The sequence below is a fragment of the Dichotomopilus funicola genome (genome assembly GCF_033296635.1).
Source record: "Dichotomopilus funicola strain CBS 141.50 unplaced genomic scaffold C8A04scaffold_32, whole genome shotgun sequence".
NCBI classification, from domain to species: Eukaryota; Fungi; Ascomycota; class Sordariomycetes; order Sordariales; family Chaetomiaceae; genus Dichotomopilus; species Dichotomopilus funicola.
Genome location: NW_026944053.1, coordinates 251,645 through 266,838, shown reverse-complemented (window position 1 = coordinate 266,838; position 15,194 = coordinate 251,645). Strand labels below are relative to the sequence as shown.

General features: G+C 57.8%; 7 protein-coding genes across 7 annotated transcripts; 5 read left to right on the top strand and 2 right to left on the bottom strand.

Moving 5' to 3' along the window:
* Positions 1 to 292: 292 nt before the first annotated feature.
* On the bottom strand, positions 293 to 1,158 carry C8A04DRAFT_12267 (NADH-ubiquinone oxidoreductase complex I, 21 kDa subunit-domain-containing protein; the record flags this gene model as incomplete). Its single annotated transcript, XM_062777282.1, has 4 exons — positions 293 to 576; positions 721 to 926; positions 1,017 to 1,033; positions 1,096 to 1,158. The coding sequence occupies 4 exons, from the start codon at positions 1,156 to 1,158 to the stop codon at positions 293 to 295; spliced, it is 570 nt and encodes a 189-aa protein (XP_062636951.1).
* Positions 1,159 to 1,472: 314 nt separating this feature from the next.
* Positions 1,473 to 2,879, top strand: C8A04DRAFT_12233 (replication fork protection component Swi3-domain-containing protein; the record flags this gene model as incomplete). The annotated part of the gene is made up of 3 exons (XM_062777265.1): positions 1,473 to 1,705; positions 1,769 to 1,844; positions 1,899 to 2,879. The coding sequence occupies 3 exons, from the start codon at positions 1,473 to 1,475 to the stop codon at positions 2,877 to 2,879; spliced, it is 1,290 nt and encodes a 429-aa protein (XP_062636950.1).
* A 569-nt stretch (positions 2,880 to 3,448) lies between these two features.
* On the top strand, positions 3,449 to 5,161 carry C8A04DRAFT_12289 (isocitrate lyase; the record flags this gene model as incomplete). The annotated part of the gene is made up of 1 exon (XM_062777289.1): positions 3,449 to 5,161. The coding sequence occupies one exon, from the start codon at positions 3,449 to 3,451 to the stop codon at positions 5,159 to 5,161; it is 1,713 nt and encodes a 570-aa protein (XP_062636949.1).
* A 114-nt stretch (positions 5,162 to 5,275) lies between these two features.
* On the bottom strand, positions 5,276 to 7,079 carry C8A04DRAFT_28772 (FAD-binding domain-containing protein; the record flags this gene model as incomplete). Its single annotated transcript, XM_062780773.1, has 5 exons — positions 5,276 to 5,544; positions 5,633 to 5,847; positions 5,928 to 6,349; positions 6,430 to 6,915; positions 7,014 to 7,079. 5 exons carry the CDS (start codon positions 7,077 to 7,079, stop codon positions 5,276 to 5,278), a joined length of 1,458 nt encoding a protein of 485 aa, XP_062636948.1.
* Positions 7,080 to 7,472: 393 nt separating this feature from the next.
* On the top strand, positions 7,473 to 9,101 carry C8A04DRAFT_12264 (MFS general substrate transporter; the record flags this gene model as incomplete). Its single annotated transcript, XM_062777280.1, has 3 exons — positions 7,473 to 8,117; positions 8,208 to 8,391; positions 8,458 to 9,101. The coding sequence occupies 3 exons, from the start codon at positions 7,473 to 7,475 to the stop codon at positions 9,099 to 9,101; spliced, it is 1,473 nt and encodes a 490-aa protein (XP_062636947.1).
* A 505-nt stretch (positions 9,102 to 9,606) lies between these two features.
* C8A04DRAFT_12238 (uncharacterized protein) lies at positions 9,607 to 10,647 on the top strand (the record flags this gene model as incomplete). Its single annotated transcript, XM_062777268.1, has 3 exons — positions 9,607 to 9,668; positions 9,778 to 9,919; positions 9,994 to 10,647. 3 exons carry the CDS (start codon positions 9,607 to 9,609, stop codon positions 10,645 to 10,647), a joined length of 858 nt encoding a protein of 285 aa, XP_062636946.1.
* Positions 10,648 to 11,177: 530 nt separating this feature from the next.
* C8A04DRAFT_28769 (NUC185 domain-containing protein) lies at positions 11,178 to 15,074 on the top strand (the record flags this gene model as incomplete). Its single annotated transcript, XM_062780772.1, has 1 exon — positions 11,178 to 15,074. The coding sequence occupies one exon, from the start codon at positions 11,178 to 11,180 to the stop codon at positions 15,072 to 15,074; it is 3,897 nt and encodes a 1,298-aa protein (XP_062636945.1).
* Between the last annotated feature and the right edge of the window lie 120 nt (positions 15,075 to 15,194).

The following is a 15,194-nucleotide window of genomic DNA, read 5'->3' as shown; positions in this document are numbered from 1 at the left end:
ATGCCAAAATACCCCTCTCTCATGCTCCTTTTGGCAACAACATTCGGTGCGTCAGCCGGACAGTAAACTTCATAGTTTAGTAACCATCATAGTTGAATCTCATGTTGTGGACGCAAAAAAAGTTGTTGTTCGGCCCTCAGCCTTTTGGCCGTAGGGCCACATTGGCCGTCATCTGGCCGCCTGTCGTATGTACACCTAGCACCCTCGGAACAAAGAATTTGGTGCCTCGCCGCTGAACTCCTCCCAACCCATTTCCGTACCCAAATTGCCCCCGCACCTAACTTCACACCGCTCATGACGAAGTCTTGCCGAGACGCTCAGCCTCCAATTCCCTCTCCGCCTGCTGATAGTACTTGGCCGTGTCGACACCGTGTTGGTTGTGGTTCACGAAGTTGAACCAGGGGAGGACGCCGAAAAAGAGCGCGGAGTAACGTGACTGGCGGGCAGCCACACCCTGCATTGCAGGGGACAGCTTGCTCACGCCGTACAGCGGCTCGCCGGCCTTGACTTTGTCGACCATCTCGCGCATGTCCATCTCGATCTCGCGGGCGTTCTCGCTCATGCCGTAGAAGCGGACTGCACAGATTTCCACAGTCAGCATTTCGTCCCAAGCCCAAGCCAGCAGAAACCTCTCAATACCCCGCACGATCCTCAAAAACAACAGGTATATCGTCCAGAGACTCCGGGGGCTGATCTCAATGGAATAATCGCATCACGTACGGATAGAGCGCTGATAATAGTAGAGGAAACCGCCGGCCAAGCCGAGGAAGCCCGTCAACCGCATAGCTTTAGCAAAACCTCCCTTGCCAGCCTGCGACGGGGCGAATCTCTCCATCAGCCAGAGCGCACCGGGGCCAGCCGCAGCGGCTGTGGCCCCGTGGACGTAATCTGATGTCCGGGCATATCGGATCACGCGCGTGAAGTGTCTGTGGCAGGCAATTCGGTCAGAATCATCGAGAATCGAAATCTATCGTGTCGGAAGCGGAGCGACTGGGGAAGAGCAGCGCAAAACATACGGGTCGTTGTCGATGAGCTGATTTCAACGGTTAGCGACTTTCTCGCATTGAGGGGCTAGCAATTGGGCTTTTGACTTACTGGGAACTCAGACTCGACTACCTTGCTCGGCCAAGAGTACGTCTGGGTGTTAGGGTTCGACATCTTGGCGGCCTGCAAGGCGTCGTCGAGGAATCGCGATGTACTGGGGGGCAATTGAAAGTCGAGTCTCTGATGCGGGAAGCTTGCGTGAAGCTCGAGCTGCCGCTGCCTCAGGCTGCATCGGTTGTGTGGGGCATTGCTAGCGCCTCAGCGTGCGCCACAAATAGCACTTCGCACTAGCCACACAGATGGCGGGGCTCGTTTGACGCGACACGCTGAGCAAACGCGTCTCCCAAGAATTCCTTGTCAATTAAAGGGTCAAGTCGCAAAACATTGAATCCTCAAGACAACACCAAAAAGCACACCACACCGCGAAAATGCCCGCTAAAACGGCCTCTAAGGCGACAGATTCTTCAAAGAACAAAGGGAATAGAAATTTTGTCGACGACTACCTCGCCGATTGGGACGACGACCCGTTCCGGTCTCTGAGCCCCGAACCCGCAAAACAAGATGCTGAGAAGGGAAAGAAGAAGGATGTCCTGGGTGTTGACACAGAGCTGGACCTGAAGAAGAAACCAAGAGTTCCGCGAGTAAAACTTGACGACGCTCGGTGAGTTGTAACCCACGCGCCTTACCTGTTCCTTCCACTGTGGACTAACACCGGCCACTAAAGCCTACTTTCGGACAAGGGGATACCAAAGCTCCGAAAGACGGCGCCAAGGTTGAAACTCAAGGGGAAAGGCCACGAGGTATGCGCATGTTCCAGGTGTATTTTGCAACTAGTCAGTTAACCCCCTTTGCAGTTCTCGGACGCTGCTCGCCTCCTCTCCTTCTACCAAGAATGGCTCGACGACCTCTTTCCAAAAGCCACCTTCCTCGATGCATTGGCCATGGTGGAGAAGACCGGCCACAAAACGACGATTCGCAATGAGCGACTGAAATGGATTGACGAGAGCAAGCCCAAGGTAGCTGACCCGTTCGACGACGAGGACAATCGCATCCACACTTCTGATACCCGGCAAGGGGAAGGGGTCGCGCCAATTTTTGAGAACGCCGCGGCAGCTGGCCGGGACCGAGCGAAATCCCCAGGCGGGGACAGCCTTTTCGGGGACGACATCTACAGTGCGACACCAAGGCGGAATGCGTCCGGTGCCGCACCGCCTGGCGAGGTGGTGGATAGTGGTATCCCAGACGACGATGATTTAGACGCGTTGATGGCCGAAGCTGAGGCGGATTCTGGACCCTCCCGGCCGGCTGGGAGCATATTTGGGAACGGGGGCCCAAGGGCTGTGGTGCCTGCCACCGGGGGGGTACCGGATGACGACGATTTTGATGCGTTAATGGCCGAGGCGGAAGCAGAGGAGGCGTCACGGCCACCTGCTGGCAAGCCAACTCCGTCCACTGAGGGAGCAAGTATATTTGGGAACGGCTTACCCAAGCAGCAAGCAGCACCAGCGCCCGAGGACGATTACGATGACCTGGACGCTTTGATGGCCGAAGTGGAAGCAGAGAGGGAGATGCGGCCTGTGGCACAAACTCAGAAGCTGCCGTCACAAACAACCGCTGCGAAGCCTGCGACTGAGCCGGCTAAGAAATCCTCGGATTTCGAGGACGGTGACGACCTTGATACACTTATGGCGGAAGCCGAGGCGGAGGGGGGGAGCACCCCCGACGCCGGGGAAAGCCCATCAGTCCCAGCCAACACGGCACCCCAAACAGCGTCTAATAACGACGAGGCGGAAATGGATGGTTGTGGTAAAGCGCAGGTGCCGCCGAATATATGACCGTTTCGTTCCTTGCGCTTTGCAGCAGGACAACTCACCTCCCTTAATGCCACACTGCTTATTTGACCATTCTCACTGACCATGTCCGCTGCGATGAAAGCGTCACCACCTTGCAGTGTTGAGGGAGGTGATGGTTTTCGAGTGATTTGGGGTTGTTGTTCTTAACCCTAACCCCAACCCGAACCCCAACCCTGGAATCAACACGCTCCGGTCCGCCGAAGTGCCGAACCCGAGCCGAGCGGTCCACCGGGTATCTTCGGCCCCGCGATTCGGCCTTGGTCAACAAAGTCTCGACGCCACCAGAGATGGGCACTTCAACCACCAAACTTCCGCCATTCACCCTAAGCTGGTTGTTCAACGACGCCGACACGAGCAGCAGTAGCCAACATCACGTTCGGCGTTTCTGAAACCCCAATAGCGGTTCAATGCTGCGTACAATCGCCCCGCGCATCACCCGGCGGACCGGATCCGTACGGTCGCTGTCATCGCTGAACCGGGTTATATGCCAGGCAAACCCGCCAGCAGCAACTCCACGAACATCCCTCCGACCGCTGTCCACCACAAGCCGAATGGCCTCCTCCCTCCCACCTCTTGACCCCTCCCTCCCGTCCACGGCACCCTCCAAATCCTACCAGCTCCTCCCCGAAACCCAGAAGGCCGGCGCCGCTGAGGATGCGCTCCACCAGCAGCAAGTAAAGGAAGTCGAGGCATGGTGGGCCTCGCCGCGGTATACCGGCATCAAGCGTGACTGGACAGCCGCCGACGTCGTCAGCAAGCGCGGCTCGCTGCAGCAGTCATACCCGAGCTCCGTCATGGCCCGCAAGCTCTGGAACCTAGTGCGCGAGCGCGAGGCCGCAGGTGCACCAATCCACACGCTCGGCGCGATCGACCCCATCCAAATGACGCAGCAGGCGCCGCACCAGGAAGTGCTGTACATCTCCGGGTGGGCGTGCTCGTCGCTGCTGACGACGACCAATGAGGTGTCGCCCGACTTCGGCGACTACCCTTACAACACCGTGCCGAACCAGGTGCAGCGCATGTTCAAGGCGCAGAGCATGCACGATCGGAAGCAGTGGCACTTGCGGCAGTCCCAGCTGAAGACGCCTGAGGATCGCGCGAAGACGCCGTATGTGGATTACTTCCGCCCGATCATCGCCGACGGCGACACCGGCCACGGCGGCCTGACGGCGGTGATGAAGCTGGCCAAGCTGTTTGCGGAGAACGGCGCCGCGGCGGTGCACTTCGAGGACCAGATGCACGGCGGCAAGAAGTGCGGCCACCTGGCGGGGAAAGTGCTGGTTCCCACGGGGGAGCACATCAACCGGCTCAAAGCCGCGCGGTTCCAGTGGGACGTCATGGGCACCGAGAACTTGGTCATCGCTCGCACCGACTCGGAGAGCGGCAAGCTGCTGTCGTCGTCCATCGACGTGCGCGACCACGAGTACATCCTCGGCGTAGCCGACCCGGCCGTGGAATCCCTCGCCGAGACCCTAGCCTCCATGGAATCCCGCGGAGCCACAGGCGCCGAAATCGACACCTTCGAAGCACAATGGGTGAAATCCACCAAACTCGTCACCTTCGACGAGGCCGCCGCGGCACACTTCCAAACCCACCGCGTCAGCCCCGACCGCGTCGCAGCCACCTACACCAGCGCCGTAACCGCCGATCGCGACATGGGCATCACCGCCCGCCGCAAACTCGCCGAGTCCCTCACCCCGGGCCAGCCCGTGTACTGGAACTGGGACGTCCCGCGCACGCGTGAAGGGTTCTACCACTTCCGCGCGGGCATGGAGGCCGCCACGAAGCGGGCGTTGGCATTCGCGCCCTACGCCGACATGCTCTGGGTCGAGACGGGGGATCCCAACGTGCAGGTGTGCACTGACCTTGGTCGGGCGGTGCGGTCGCGGTACCCGGGGAAGGCGTTGGTGTATAACTTGTCGCCGTCGTTTAACTGGATGGCGCATGGGTTTACGCCGGAGACGCTGAAGGGTTTCATTTGGGATATTGCACGGGAAGGGTTTGTGCTGCAGTTGGTGAGCTTGGCCGGGTTGCATAGCACGGCGACGATTAGCTCGGAGCTGGCGAGGAGGTTTAAGGGGGAGGGGATGGCGGCGTATGTGGAGCTGGTGCAGAAGCGGGAGAAAGAGTTGGGGGTGGATGTGTTAACGCATCAGAAGTGGTCGGGAGCGAACTATGTGGATGCTGTGTTGGGGCATATTCAGAGTGGAAGTTCGGGGAGCAAGAGTATGGGGGAGGGGAATACCGAGGGGCAGTTTGTGTGAGCGGCGGGGTTTGTACTGATTGTATTCAGTTTAGATATGTATAAAGGAGGTATCGGTCCTCGTAGTTTTACATGGCGATTACTTCCTTCTTCGATGGCACACAGCAATCCAATCCTACGCCAGCTTAAACCCTCCAGGCACCCGGGTCTGGAACACCCCCTCCGGGTCATACCTTTTGCTCACTCCCTTCAGAAACTCAAGATTCTTCGCTCCATACGACGCCAGAGGTTTCTGGTACGGCGCGGCATAGTTGATGTACTGAAACTTCTGCAGCAACCCCTTTGCCCGCGCCTGGGACTCAATCTTGGCGACAGGCTCGCGTGAGATCTGGTCGACAGCCGGATTGGACGCAGAGTTGGGCCAGAGGGCCGAGAGGAGCATGACTGAGAGGAGGCGAGTTAGCACAGCGCTGGTTTGTTCTCTTGTAATGCCGTAATGCAATGCAATGTAATCGGGGACGGGCCAATTTACCATAACTATTGCCATCTTCGGGACTGACACCGAGGACGTTGCCGCCCGTCTTGGCTGCATGGGATACCAGAACGGCCGGAAGGGGCTCCAGGGCAATACTCCATACAATACCGCCCTCTGGGTTAAAGGAGTACAGCGTGCCGTTGAGGATGTCGAAAATGTCCAGCATGAACTTGGCTGACGGCTTGAATGTGGCTGTGGCAAAGAGCCAGTTTCTGGCTTGTTGTTAGTCATACTGATACACACATACACATGGCACACAGCCGTCACGGGCTTGGTATCAGCCGGGACTCACAGGGGAGGTGTGGCAGCTTCCTTTGCATAAGCCGCCAATGAAGTGATCTCCGAACTGTTGGAAACGCTTGGCACAGCAGCAAGTTCAGCAAACACGGGGGGGTTCACCACCGGCTGCGTATACACAGCCGAGTTGCTGATAACCCACGCCTTGGACGTCGAGTTATACAACAACACCGTGACTAGCGACGTGTCAACATCAAACTTAGGGGCTACCACGATATCGGTAAATGCCTGGAAGACGGCCTTGCGCTGGGAAATGTCGTGGGCGAGCTTTGTGACCGAGAGGTTGCCCTGGGGGAATGTGGCCAGGTCGAAGCGGGTTACGACGCCGAAATTGTTGACGCCCCCCTTTAAGGCCCGGTATAGATCGCTGTTGGAGGTTTGGTTGGCGTTGGTGAGAGTCCCGTCTCCGAGGACAACCTGGAAAGTGTTAACGCTGGCCCTGTCATAGACCCATAAACTCGAGTTGTGTACTGTACGAGCTAGGGACAAGGACATACCTCAAAGTTCACCACATTGTCACACGCCCACCCAACCCGCGGCGAAAAATGCGAGATACCTCCCCCCGGCGTCAACCCACCGACCCCAACTAGCCCATTCCGCCCTCCTGCCACGGCCAGGTTGTACGGGTCAAGATACTCATAGACCTGCAACCACGATGCGCCGGCCCCGACGCTGAGCACGGATTTATCATGGCTGAGAACTGTACTATCGAGACTTGTCATGTCAAACGTCACACCGCCGTCAATGTTGGCGAATCCCGCGGCGGGCGCATGGCCTTGGCCCTTGATGGCAAAGGTACATCCGTCGACGCCGACGATGATGGACACGGCTTTGGCTACGTCTTGGGGTGACGAGGGACGCAGGATGCAGCCCGGTTGGAGATTGGCTTCTTGGAGGGACCAGTATGAGTTTTCAGTGGTGTTGTAGGTGGATTGGCCGGGGAGGGTGATCTTAGTGTCGAGAGCGTCTTGGAGTTGGGCGCACTAAGAGAGGTGAGGGTTAGGGTAATTCAGGGGCAAGATAAACCTTAAAAAGAAAACGAAAAAAAGTAACCAAAAATTCATTGAGTCTAGGGACTCACACAAATGTTGGCTCCTGTTGCGCGAGCGGCCGCCGTATAGCTTAGAAAGGCCAATGTTGACTTCATGATGAAAGCCGTGGCGTCGATAATTACCCCCTGCGAGCCAAGCGAACCAAGCGTGTAAGTGGGCGTAACACCACAGCTTTGTAGGCTTGGAACCCTCCAGCCCCGGCCCTTACTCGGCCGGCCTCAAATTGACATTCCAGCGCGGTGTGGCTGACGGACGGAGGTCCCTTGTCCTGCATTCGGCCCGCTGTGCAAACCCGGGCATTCCCGTGCCCCGAACCTGGCCGAAGGATGCAACCTAACGAAATAAGTACTAGTAATGGGCCTCGCCGGTCCGGTTTGTTCTTTTGAATCCTTCCCCAGAGTTTGTTAATGCGGGGATATACTGTCGATATTCGTACTCTCGTAGGATTTCCTCAATCTCCGGGGAAAGGGAACAAAAAAGCGGACGCGATGACGACAACGGTCCAGGTCGACCAACCGATCCGTCTCTCGGCCCGGCACACCGGGACCGAAAGGTCCGGACCCTCCGCCCTCGAAACCCCCTCCACCACCACCCCTCCGGCGACACTGCCACCCATATCTCGCAAAAAGCAAGCCGCCGTCCTTCTCTCCGCTTTCACCACCATAGCCCTGACCATCGGCTACAACCAATGCTACGGCGTGTTTCAAGAGTACTACCTCTCTCCTCGCCAGGACGTTCTCGTCCCCTCGCCAGCTCTACAGCCCACGTCCCCACTACCAACAGCCCTGCTCGCCTTTGTCGGCACGCTATGCTACGGACTCACCTGGGCCGGCGGGATCCTAGTGAACCCCGTCATTGCGCGCATCGAGCATGGCATCTGGGCGCCGACGACGCCGTCGAGCCGGCTCTGGCGTCGGAGGGTGTTGAGGTCGTTGACGACGAGGACGATTACGGTGTCGGGGGTGTTGGTGGCTTCGTTGGGGTTCTTGCTGGCGTCGTTTAGTCGATCGATCTGGCAGCTGTTGTTGACGCAGGGGTTTTTGGTGGGTTCGGGCATGTCGTTGTTGTATTTTCCGCTGCTGGCGCCGGCGCCGGAGTATTTTACGAATCATCGGGCTACGGCTATGGGTTTTGTAAGTGTTCCCTGGCGGGTTGCAAACATGGCAACCCTTAAGAAGCTGCTTGCTAATTCTACGGGCGTCGCGATGCGCGCACCGCATTAGATCCTTGCTGGAGGTGGTGCTGGTGGCCTCATTCTCTCACCCGTCATCCGGGCACTGCTTAGTTCCGTCGGCGGTCGTTGGACCCTCCGGATCTACGCCATCTTTAGTCTGGCTGCCGGCCTCCCCGTCGCCTGGGCCGTCCCACGCAGCCGTTTCGCCACGGGGGCCAGCGAAAACCAACCCAGTACTCCTCATTCCGAGGAGCCTGGCGAGCAGCAGCAGCAGCAGCAGCAGCAGCAGCAACCGGAAGAATCCGGCCGCCCCAACACGCACGTCTCCCGCGCCCTAGCCTCTCGCCCAACCTTCCTCCTCTCCGCAGTCGCCGCCTTCCTCCAAGCGGCCGGCGCCCAGCTCCCCCTATCCTTCATCCCCTCCTACACCGTCACCCTCGGCATGAGCGCCTCCACCGGCGCCAACCTCCTCGCAGCCAGCAGCGCCGTCAACGCCGCGTCGCGCATCCTCACGGGCTATGCCGGTGACCGGTTAGGTCGGCAGAACACGCTCGTGTTGACCCTGCTGTTGGCGGCGTGTAGCGTGTTTGCGCTGTGGCTGTCGAGTGCGGCTGCGGCGTCGAGTTCGCTTTGGTTGGCGTTTATTGCGCTGTATAGTTTCTCCGCGGGCGGGTACTATGCGTTGTTCCCTGCGTTGGTGGCGGATGTGTTTGGGATAAGGCAGTATGCGGCTGTCAATGCGTTTATCCTGTTTGTGAGGGGACTGGGCACGATGTTTGGGAGCCCCGTGGGAGGGCAGTTGTTGGGTGATTCGCAGGAGGGTGCGCGGGCGTATGCCAGCATTGCGTACTGGGATGGGGCGCTGTTGATGTGCGCGACCGTGTGCTGTGTTGGGGTGAGATGGGCTGATGCGAAGGGCAAAGGGTGGAAGTGGATTGCTTGAGGTTGAGGTGAGACGTGTGGTTTGTAAATAAGTAGTAAATTCCACTCAGACATAATTAGTGTATTGTGTTGTACATACAGTACTAGCTGCGTGCCATTGGGTTTGCCCGCTTTGATGCAGTAGTGTATGTCCTGATGGTTTTGGGGGGAATGTCCGATTTCGGATATATTCGATGGTTCGTTTCCGATGGGCTGGATGGCTTCTGATGTCCCCAGTATTCTGTTTCAGACGGTCTGCCCCATCAGGTCCAATTAATCGCTGGACTATCCCAATATGAGTTCGACTTGTGGGTAAAAATTACATACAACATTCCACCGAGGTGGAAGGAGCCCCTGGTTGGTGATCCCATGACCCCTTATCGCACTGTTTATGGGCATGTATCCATACCCAATCTCTTATCTTTACCCCGCTGCCCTGTTCAAGACCATAAACACCAACTTCATCCTCAAGGTCGTTGTTCGCACCTGAAATTTGGCAATTCTCGTTCACATTCTTGATTGCTACAATGTCTTCCTCGGGCCGTGGCCGTTTAGCGGGCAAGAATGCCATTATTACCGGTGCTGCCGGGTAAGTTCGCCCTGCCCAGCTTCCCGAGGGGTAGCACTCGTCCCAAAACGGAAGCCCAGCTTGTCTTTCATCCGCGCGTGTGAGAGAGGCATACTGACCGTCCCTTTAGTGGCATTGGTCTCGAGACCAGTATTTTATTTGCAAAAGAAGGTGCCAATGTCCTCCTTACCGATATCTCACAGGGGGCACTAGACAAGGCTGTCGCCAAAGTCAAACAGCTTGTGCCTAATGCCGGCCGCGTTGAGTCAAAAGTAACACACCCCGCTTATCGCTCATCAACAGACCCATCTCAAATACCCATGCTGACAATACCGGCAACTGTCAGATCTCCGATGTCTCCAAGGAGGCCGACGTTAAAGCTGCTGTTGAGTACCTCGATTCTTGGGGCGGCCTTGACGTGATCTTCAACAACGCCGGTATCATGCACGCGCGTGACGCCGACGCCCTCGACACCCCCGAGGAAATCTGGGACCTGACACACAACATCAACGTCAAGGGTGTCTGGTTCGGATGCAAGCACGCCGTCCTCGCACTACGCCGTCACAAGAAGCAGCGTGGTAGCATCATCAACACCGCTTCTGTTGTCGCTCTCGTCGGTTCTGCCACCCCGCAGCTGGCTTACACCGCCAGCAAGGGCGCTGTTCTCGCCCTTACGAGGGAACTGGCGATCGTCCATGCCCGTGAAGGGTTCCGGTTCAACAGCTTGTGCCCGGCGCCTCTCAACACGCCACTGCTGCAGGACTGGTTAGGCGACGATGCTGCCAAGCGTCATCGCCGCGAGGTCCATTTCCCGACTGGGCGGTTCGGCGAGGCCATTGAGCAGGCCCAGGCTGTGGTATTCCTGGCAAGTGATGAGAGCAGCTTTGTCAACGGGTCGGATTTTGTGGTGGATGGTGGTATGTCCAAGGCATATGTCACCCCTGAGGGCCCCGCTGCTGCAGCACCGTCCAACAATGCGAACAAGGACAGCTTGGAGTAGGTAAACTTTGGCAATAACACCGGGAGCTTGGCCTGGGGGTTTCTTATCCCGGGAGCTGGTTTCATACCCCATGTGAGGGGAGGGGTACTTCAGAAGCCATAATTCATAACCCCCACCTTGCCAATGCAATAAGAACCGGTACCGAACAAACCACTAGAATCTAAACCGACTTAATTTTCCAGGAGGCTCGAGGTTGACCGAGCGTTTTTAGATGCCATGCGCAGAGTAACTGCCAGCTACACAGGTGAATGATACAGTGCGTGTATTTGTCTTGTAACCCGGCACTGTCACATCCCGCAGGGCTGGGTACCCCGCCATCAAAGAGCTCCCTGTACGCCCCACCTCTACGCTAAGGTTCGGTGCTTCTTTGACAATCGTTCTGCAGGATGCGTGTGCGTCGAGTTGGACATTTCTAGTCCCAACTCTTTCGCCTATAAAAGCTATTGCAAAAGAACGAACTCTGCCCAATCCTAGAATCCCCGCACCCTCTTTCGAACGACCGGCCACCCTGGCCACTCAACACGGCCATCATGGCCTCCGAACTGAGCAACGCCATGCAAGCTCTGCACCTTGCCAGCGATGGAGATGACGGTACCTCCTTCGATGCTATCGACGACATTTTCGACAAAATCATAACCCCTAACTCTAATTCCAACCCCGAGACCCAAGACCCCGCCCGCCTCCGCGCCGAACTCGAAGCCAAGTACCTCACCCCCTCAGCCACGTTCTCCGACGAATGGCTCGACAAGCTCCAGCAACGCTGGGACACCCCCGCCGACTACTCCCTCCTCTCCCGCATTGCGCCGACCCAGTCACGCAGCGTCACGCGCTTCATCCGCCACGGCCTTGAGGGCCGTGTCACGGGATATCGAAATGTCACCGTCCCTGCATCACACGCCACGGCCAAGTCGAGCACGTCCATGCTGCGGAAGCCGGCGGGACGCGCTGATTTTGTGCGCGGGGCCGCTGGCTTTTTCCCGTTTGCGCCTGGCGGGTTGGACGGGATTGAGTCGACGGCTGCGCTGGAGGATCAGTTGCGGGGTGGGGCTGGGGAGGCAGATGAGGGGGATAGTAGGAAGAAACTGGAAAGGGTGATTAAGTTGGGGGAGGGTGGGCTGCTAGAGGTGGCTCCGGGCCTGGACAGGGGGATTGATTTCAGTAAGAGGCGGAAGGCTGCCGACGCGGATAGCGAGAGGCAGGCAAAGGAGGTGGAAGATGTGCTGGATCAGGAGCCCGAGACTGCCCCTGATGGAGGAGAAGAGGCCGACGGAGATAAGGCCCGGCCGGCCAATGGACAAAAGGGCGGCGAGGAGGACGACGACGTAGACTTGGAAGATATTGACTCCATTCTGCCCGTCGAATTCCCCGCCCTCGAGCCCCGCGGTGCACTAGCTGCTTCTAGTGCTAGGAAAGCTGGTCGCGAGTGGGCTCATATGGTCGATATCAACCGGGAGATGCCCAACTTCCGGGAGTTGGTCCCGGACATGGCGAGGGAATGGCCCTTCGAGCTCGACACTTTCCAAAAGGAGGCTGTTTACCACCTTGAGAACGGCGACTCGGTTTTTGTGGCCGCACACACGTCAGCCGGGAAGACGGTCGTGGCGGAATATGCCATCGCGCTCGCGGCACGGCACATGACCAAGGCCATCTACACGTCGCCCATCAAGGCCCTGAGCAACCAAAAGTTCCGCGACTTTAGGCAGACCTTTGACGAGGTCGGCATCTTGACGGGCGATGTGCAGATCAACCCCGAGGCGAGCTGCCTCATCATGACGACCGAGATTCTGCGGAGTATGCTCTACCGTGGGGCTGACCTGATCCGAGATGTCGAGTTTGTCATTTTCGACGAGGTTCACTACGTCAACGATTTCGAGCGTGGTGTGGTCTGGGAAGAGGTCATTATCATGTTGCCCGAGCACGTCTCGCTGATCTTGCTCTCTGCCACGGTCCCGAACACGCATGAGTTTGCGTCATGGGTCGGTCGGACGAAGCAGAAGGATATCTACGTCATTTCGACGCCAAAACGGCCGGTACCCCTGGAGCACTACCTGTGGGGCAACAAGAACATCTACAAGATCGTCGATTCCGACAAGAAGTTTGTGGAGAAAGGCTGGAAAGAGGCCGACTCCGCAATTCGGGGGAAGGATAAACAGAAGGCGTTGCCGCCAGCAGGGGCACCGACAGGGCGTGGCGGCGCCAACGCCCGAGGTGGCCGTGGAGGACCGCAACGGGGCGGTAATCCGCAGCGCGGAGGCGGACGAGGTGGGAATCAACAGCGAGGTGGCCGTGGCGGGCCTCCCAGGGCAAGTCACGCTCCGGGGCATATGGGACGTGCAGGGCGGCCGGGTGGTTACACGTCGGCTGCCCAGGATAAGAACGTCTGGGTTCATCTTGTTCAATTCCTGAAGAAGGGGAACCTCCTTCCTGGTTGCATCTTCGTCTTTTCGAAGAAGCGGTGCGAGGAAAACGCCGATGCGCTCAGCAACCAAGACTTTTGCACCGCGCAGGAGAAGAGCGCCATCCACATGACCATCGAGAAATCGATCGCACGCTTGAAGCCGGAGGATCGGGTCCTTCCCCAAATTATCCGGCTCAGGGAGTTGCTCTCACGCGGTATCGCCGTGCACCATGGTGGCCTGCTCCCCATTGTCAAGGAGCTCGTCGAGATTCTGTTCGCTCAGACTCTGGTTAAGGTGTTGTTCGCTACTGAGACCTTCGCCATGGGTTTGAACCTCCCTACCAGAACTGTCGTTTTCTCGGGATACCGGAAACACGACGGTCATTCTTTCCGAAACCTGCTTCCCGGAGAGTACACCCAGATGGCCGGGCGAGCTGGGAGACGTGGCCTCGACACCGTCGGCTCCGTCATCATTGTCCCACCGGGCGGGGACGAGGCACCGCCTGTGACCGACCTCCGACAAATGATCCTCGGCGAGCCTAGCAAGCTCCGGTCACAGTTCCGGTTGACCTACAACATGATTCTGAACCTCCTCCGTGTGGAGGCACTCAAGATCGAGGAAATGATTAAGCGCAGTTTCTCAGAGCATGCCACCCAACAACTCTTACCTGAGCACGAGAAGGCCGTCAAGCTTTCCGAGGCCGATTTGGCCAAGGTCAAGCGGGACCCCTGCCCAATCTGTGATGGCCACATGGACGCGTGCCACCAAGCGGGCGAGGACTATAAACAGTTGACCGAGGAGCTCTACCGCATGCTCTTGGCGAACCCAATCGGCCGCAAGATGTTTATGCCTGGGCGGCTGATTGTCTGGATGAAGGACGGCGTTCGCACACCTGGTATCTTGTTGTCCGAAGGGGCGAGTGTCAAGAGCAGCGCGGCGAACCCCACGCTGCACGTTCTTGAGATCAAGACCAACCGAGAGACGCGCAACGATACGGATATTCTTCCCTTCATACCGGCGTTCCGGAAGCACTTCACCCTATTGCCCCAGGCTAAGAAGAACATCGCGACCAAGACCCTGCACATTCCCATCACCGACATCGTGTGCCTTACCAAGCATATCACCAAGGGCATTTTGCCCGACATTTTCGGTGGTGAAGGCTATCCAAAGGCCAAGGAGAGGTTACATCATCTCTGCAGAACATGGAACTCGGATATCTGGGACGAGATGGATCTCGGTCGCATCCGGAACATTGCCGTCCACGAGGTCGCCACGAAACGACACGCAGCCGAGGTAGCCGCGCTCAAGTCTCCCGCGGTCGACTGCTGCAAACTCTTCCTCAAACACTACGCCATGTGCCACGACCAGTGGCTCATCCAAACTCACATCCAGCAGCTCCGCCAGAGCTTATCCGAACAAAACCTGCAGCTGCTGCCCGACTACGAACAGCGCATCCAAGTGCTCAAGGACCTCTCCTTCATCGACGACGCCACCCGCATCCAGCTCAAGGGCAAGGTAGCCTGCGAGGTGCACTCCGGTGACGAGCTGGTGCTCACGGAGCTCATTCTGGAGAACGTGCTTGCCGACTACGAGCCCGCGGAGATCGCGGCGTTGTTGTCCGCCTTTGTGTTCCAGGAAAAGACCGACTCTATCCCGCGACTGACGGCCAACCTTGAGCGAGGCATGAAGACCATTGTGGATATCTCGGAGAAGGTGAACAATATCCAGACCTTGCACCAGGTCATCCAGACCAGCGACGAGGGCAGCGATTTCGTGTCGAAACCGCGCTTTGGCTTGATGGAAGTTGTGTACGAATGGGCCAGGGGGATGAGCTTCAAGAATATCACGGACTTGACGGATGTTTTGGAGGGGACGATTGTGCGGACCATCACCCGGCTGGACGAGACGTGTCGCGAGGTGAAGAATGCGGCGAGGATTATTGGCGATCCGGCGCTGTACATGAAGATGGCAGAGGCGCAGGAGTTGATCAGGAGGGATATTACCGCTGTGGCGAGCTTGTACATGTAGACTGGTTCGTCCATCCATTCGCGTGTTTGCGCTGTGGTTGCGAGATGGGGGGAGTAAATCGTGATGATTTTATGAGCATGGAAAAGCGTAGATGGAGGCATAGCATGACAGATAGATAAA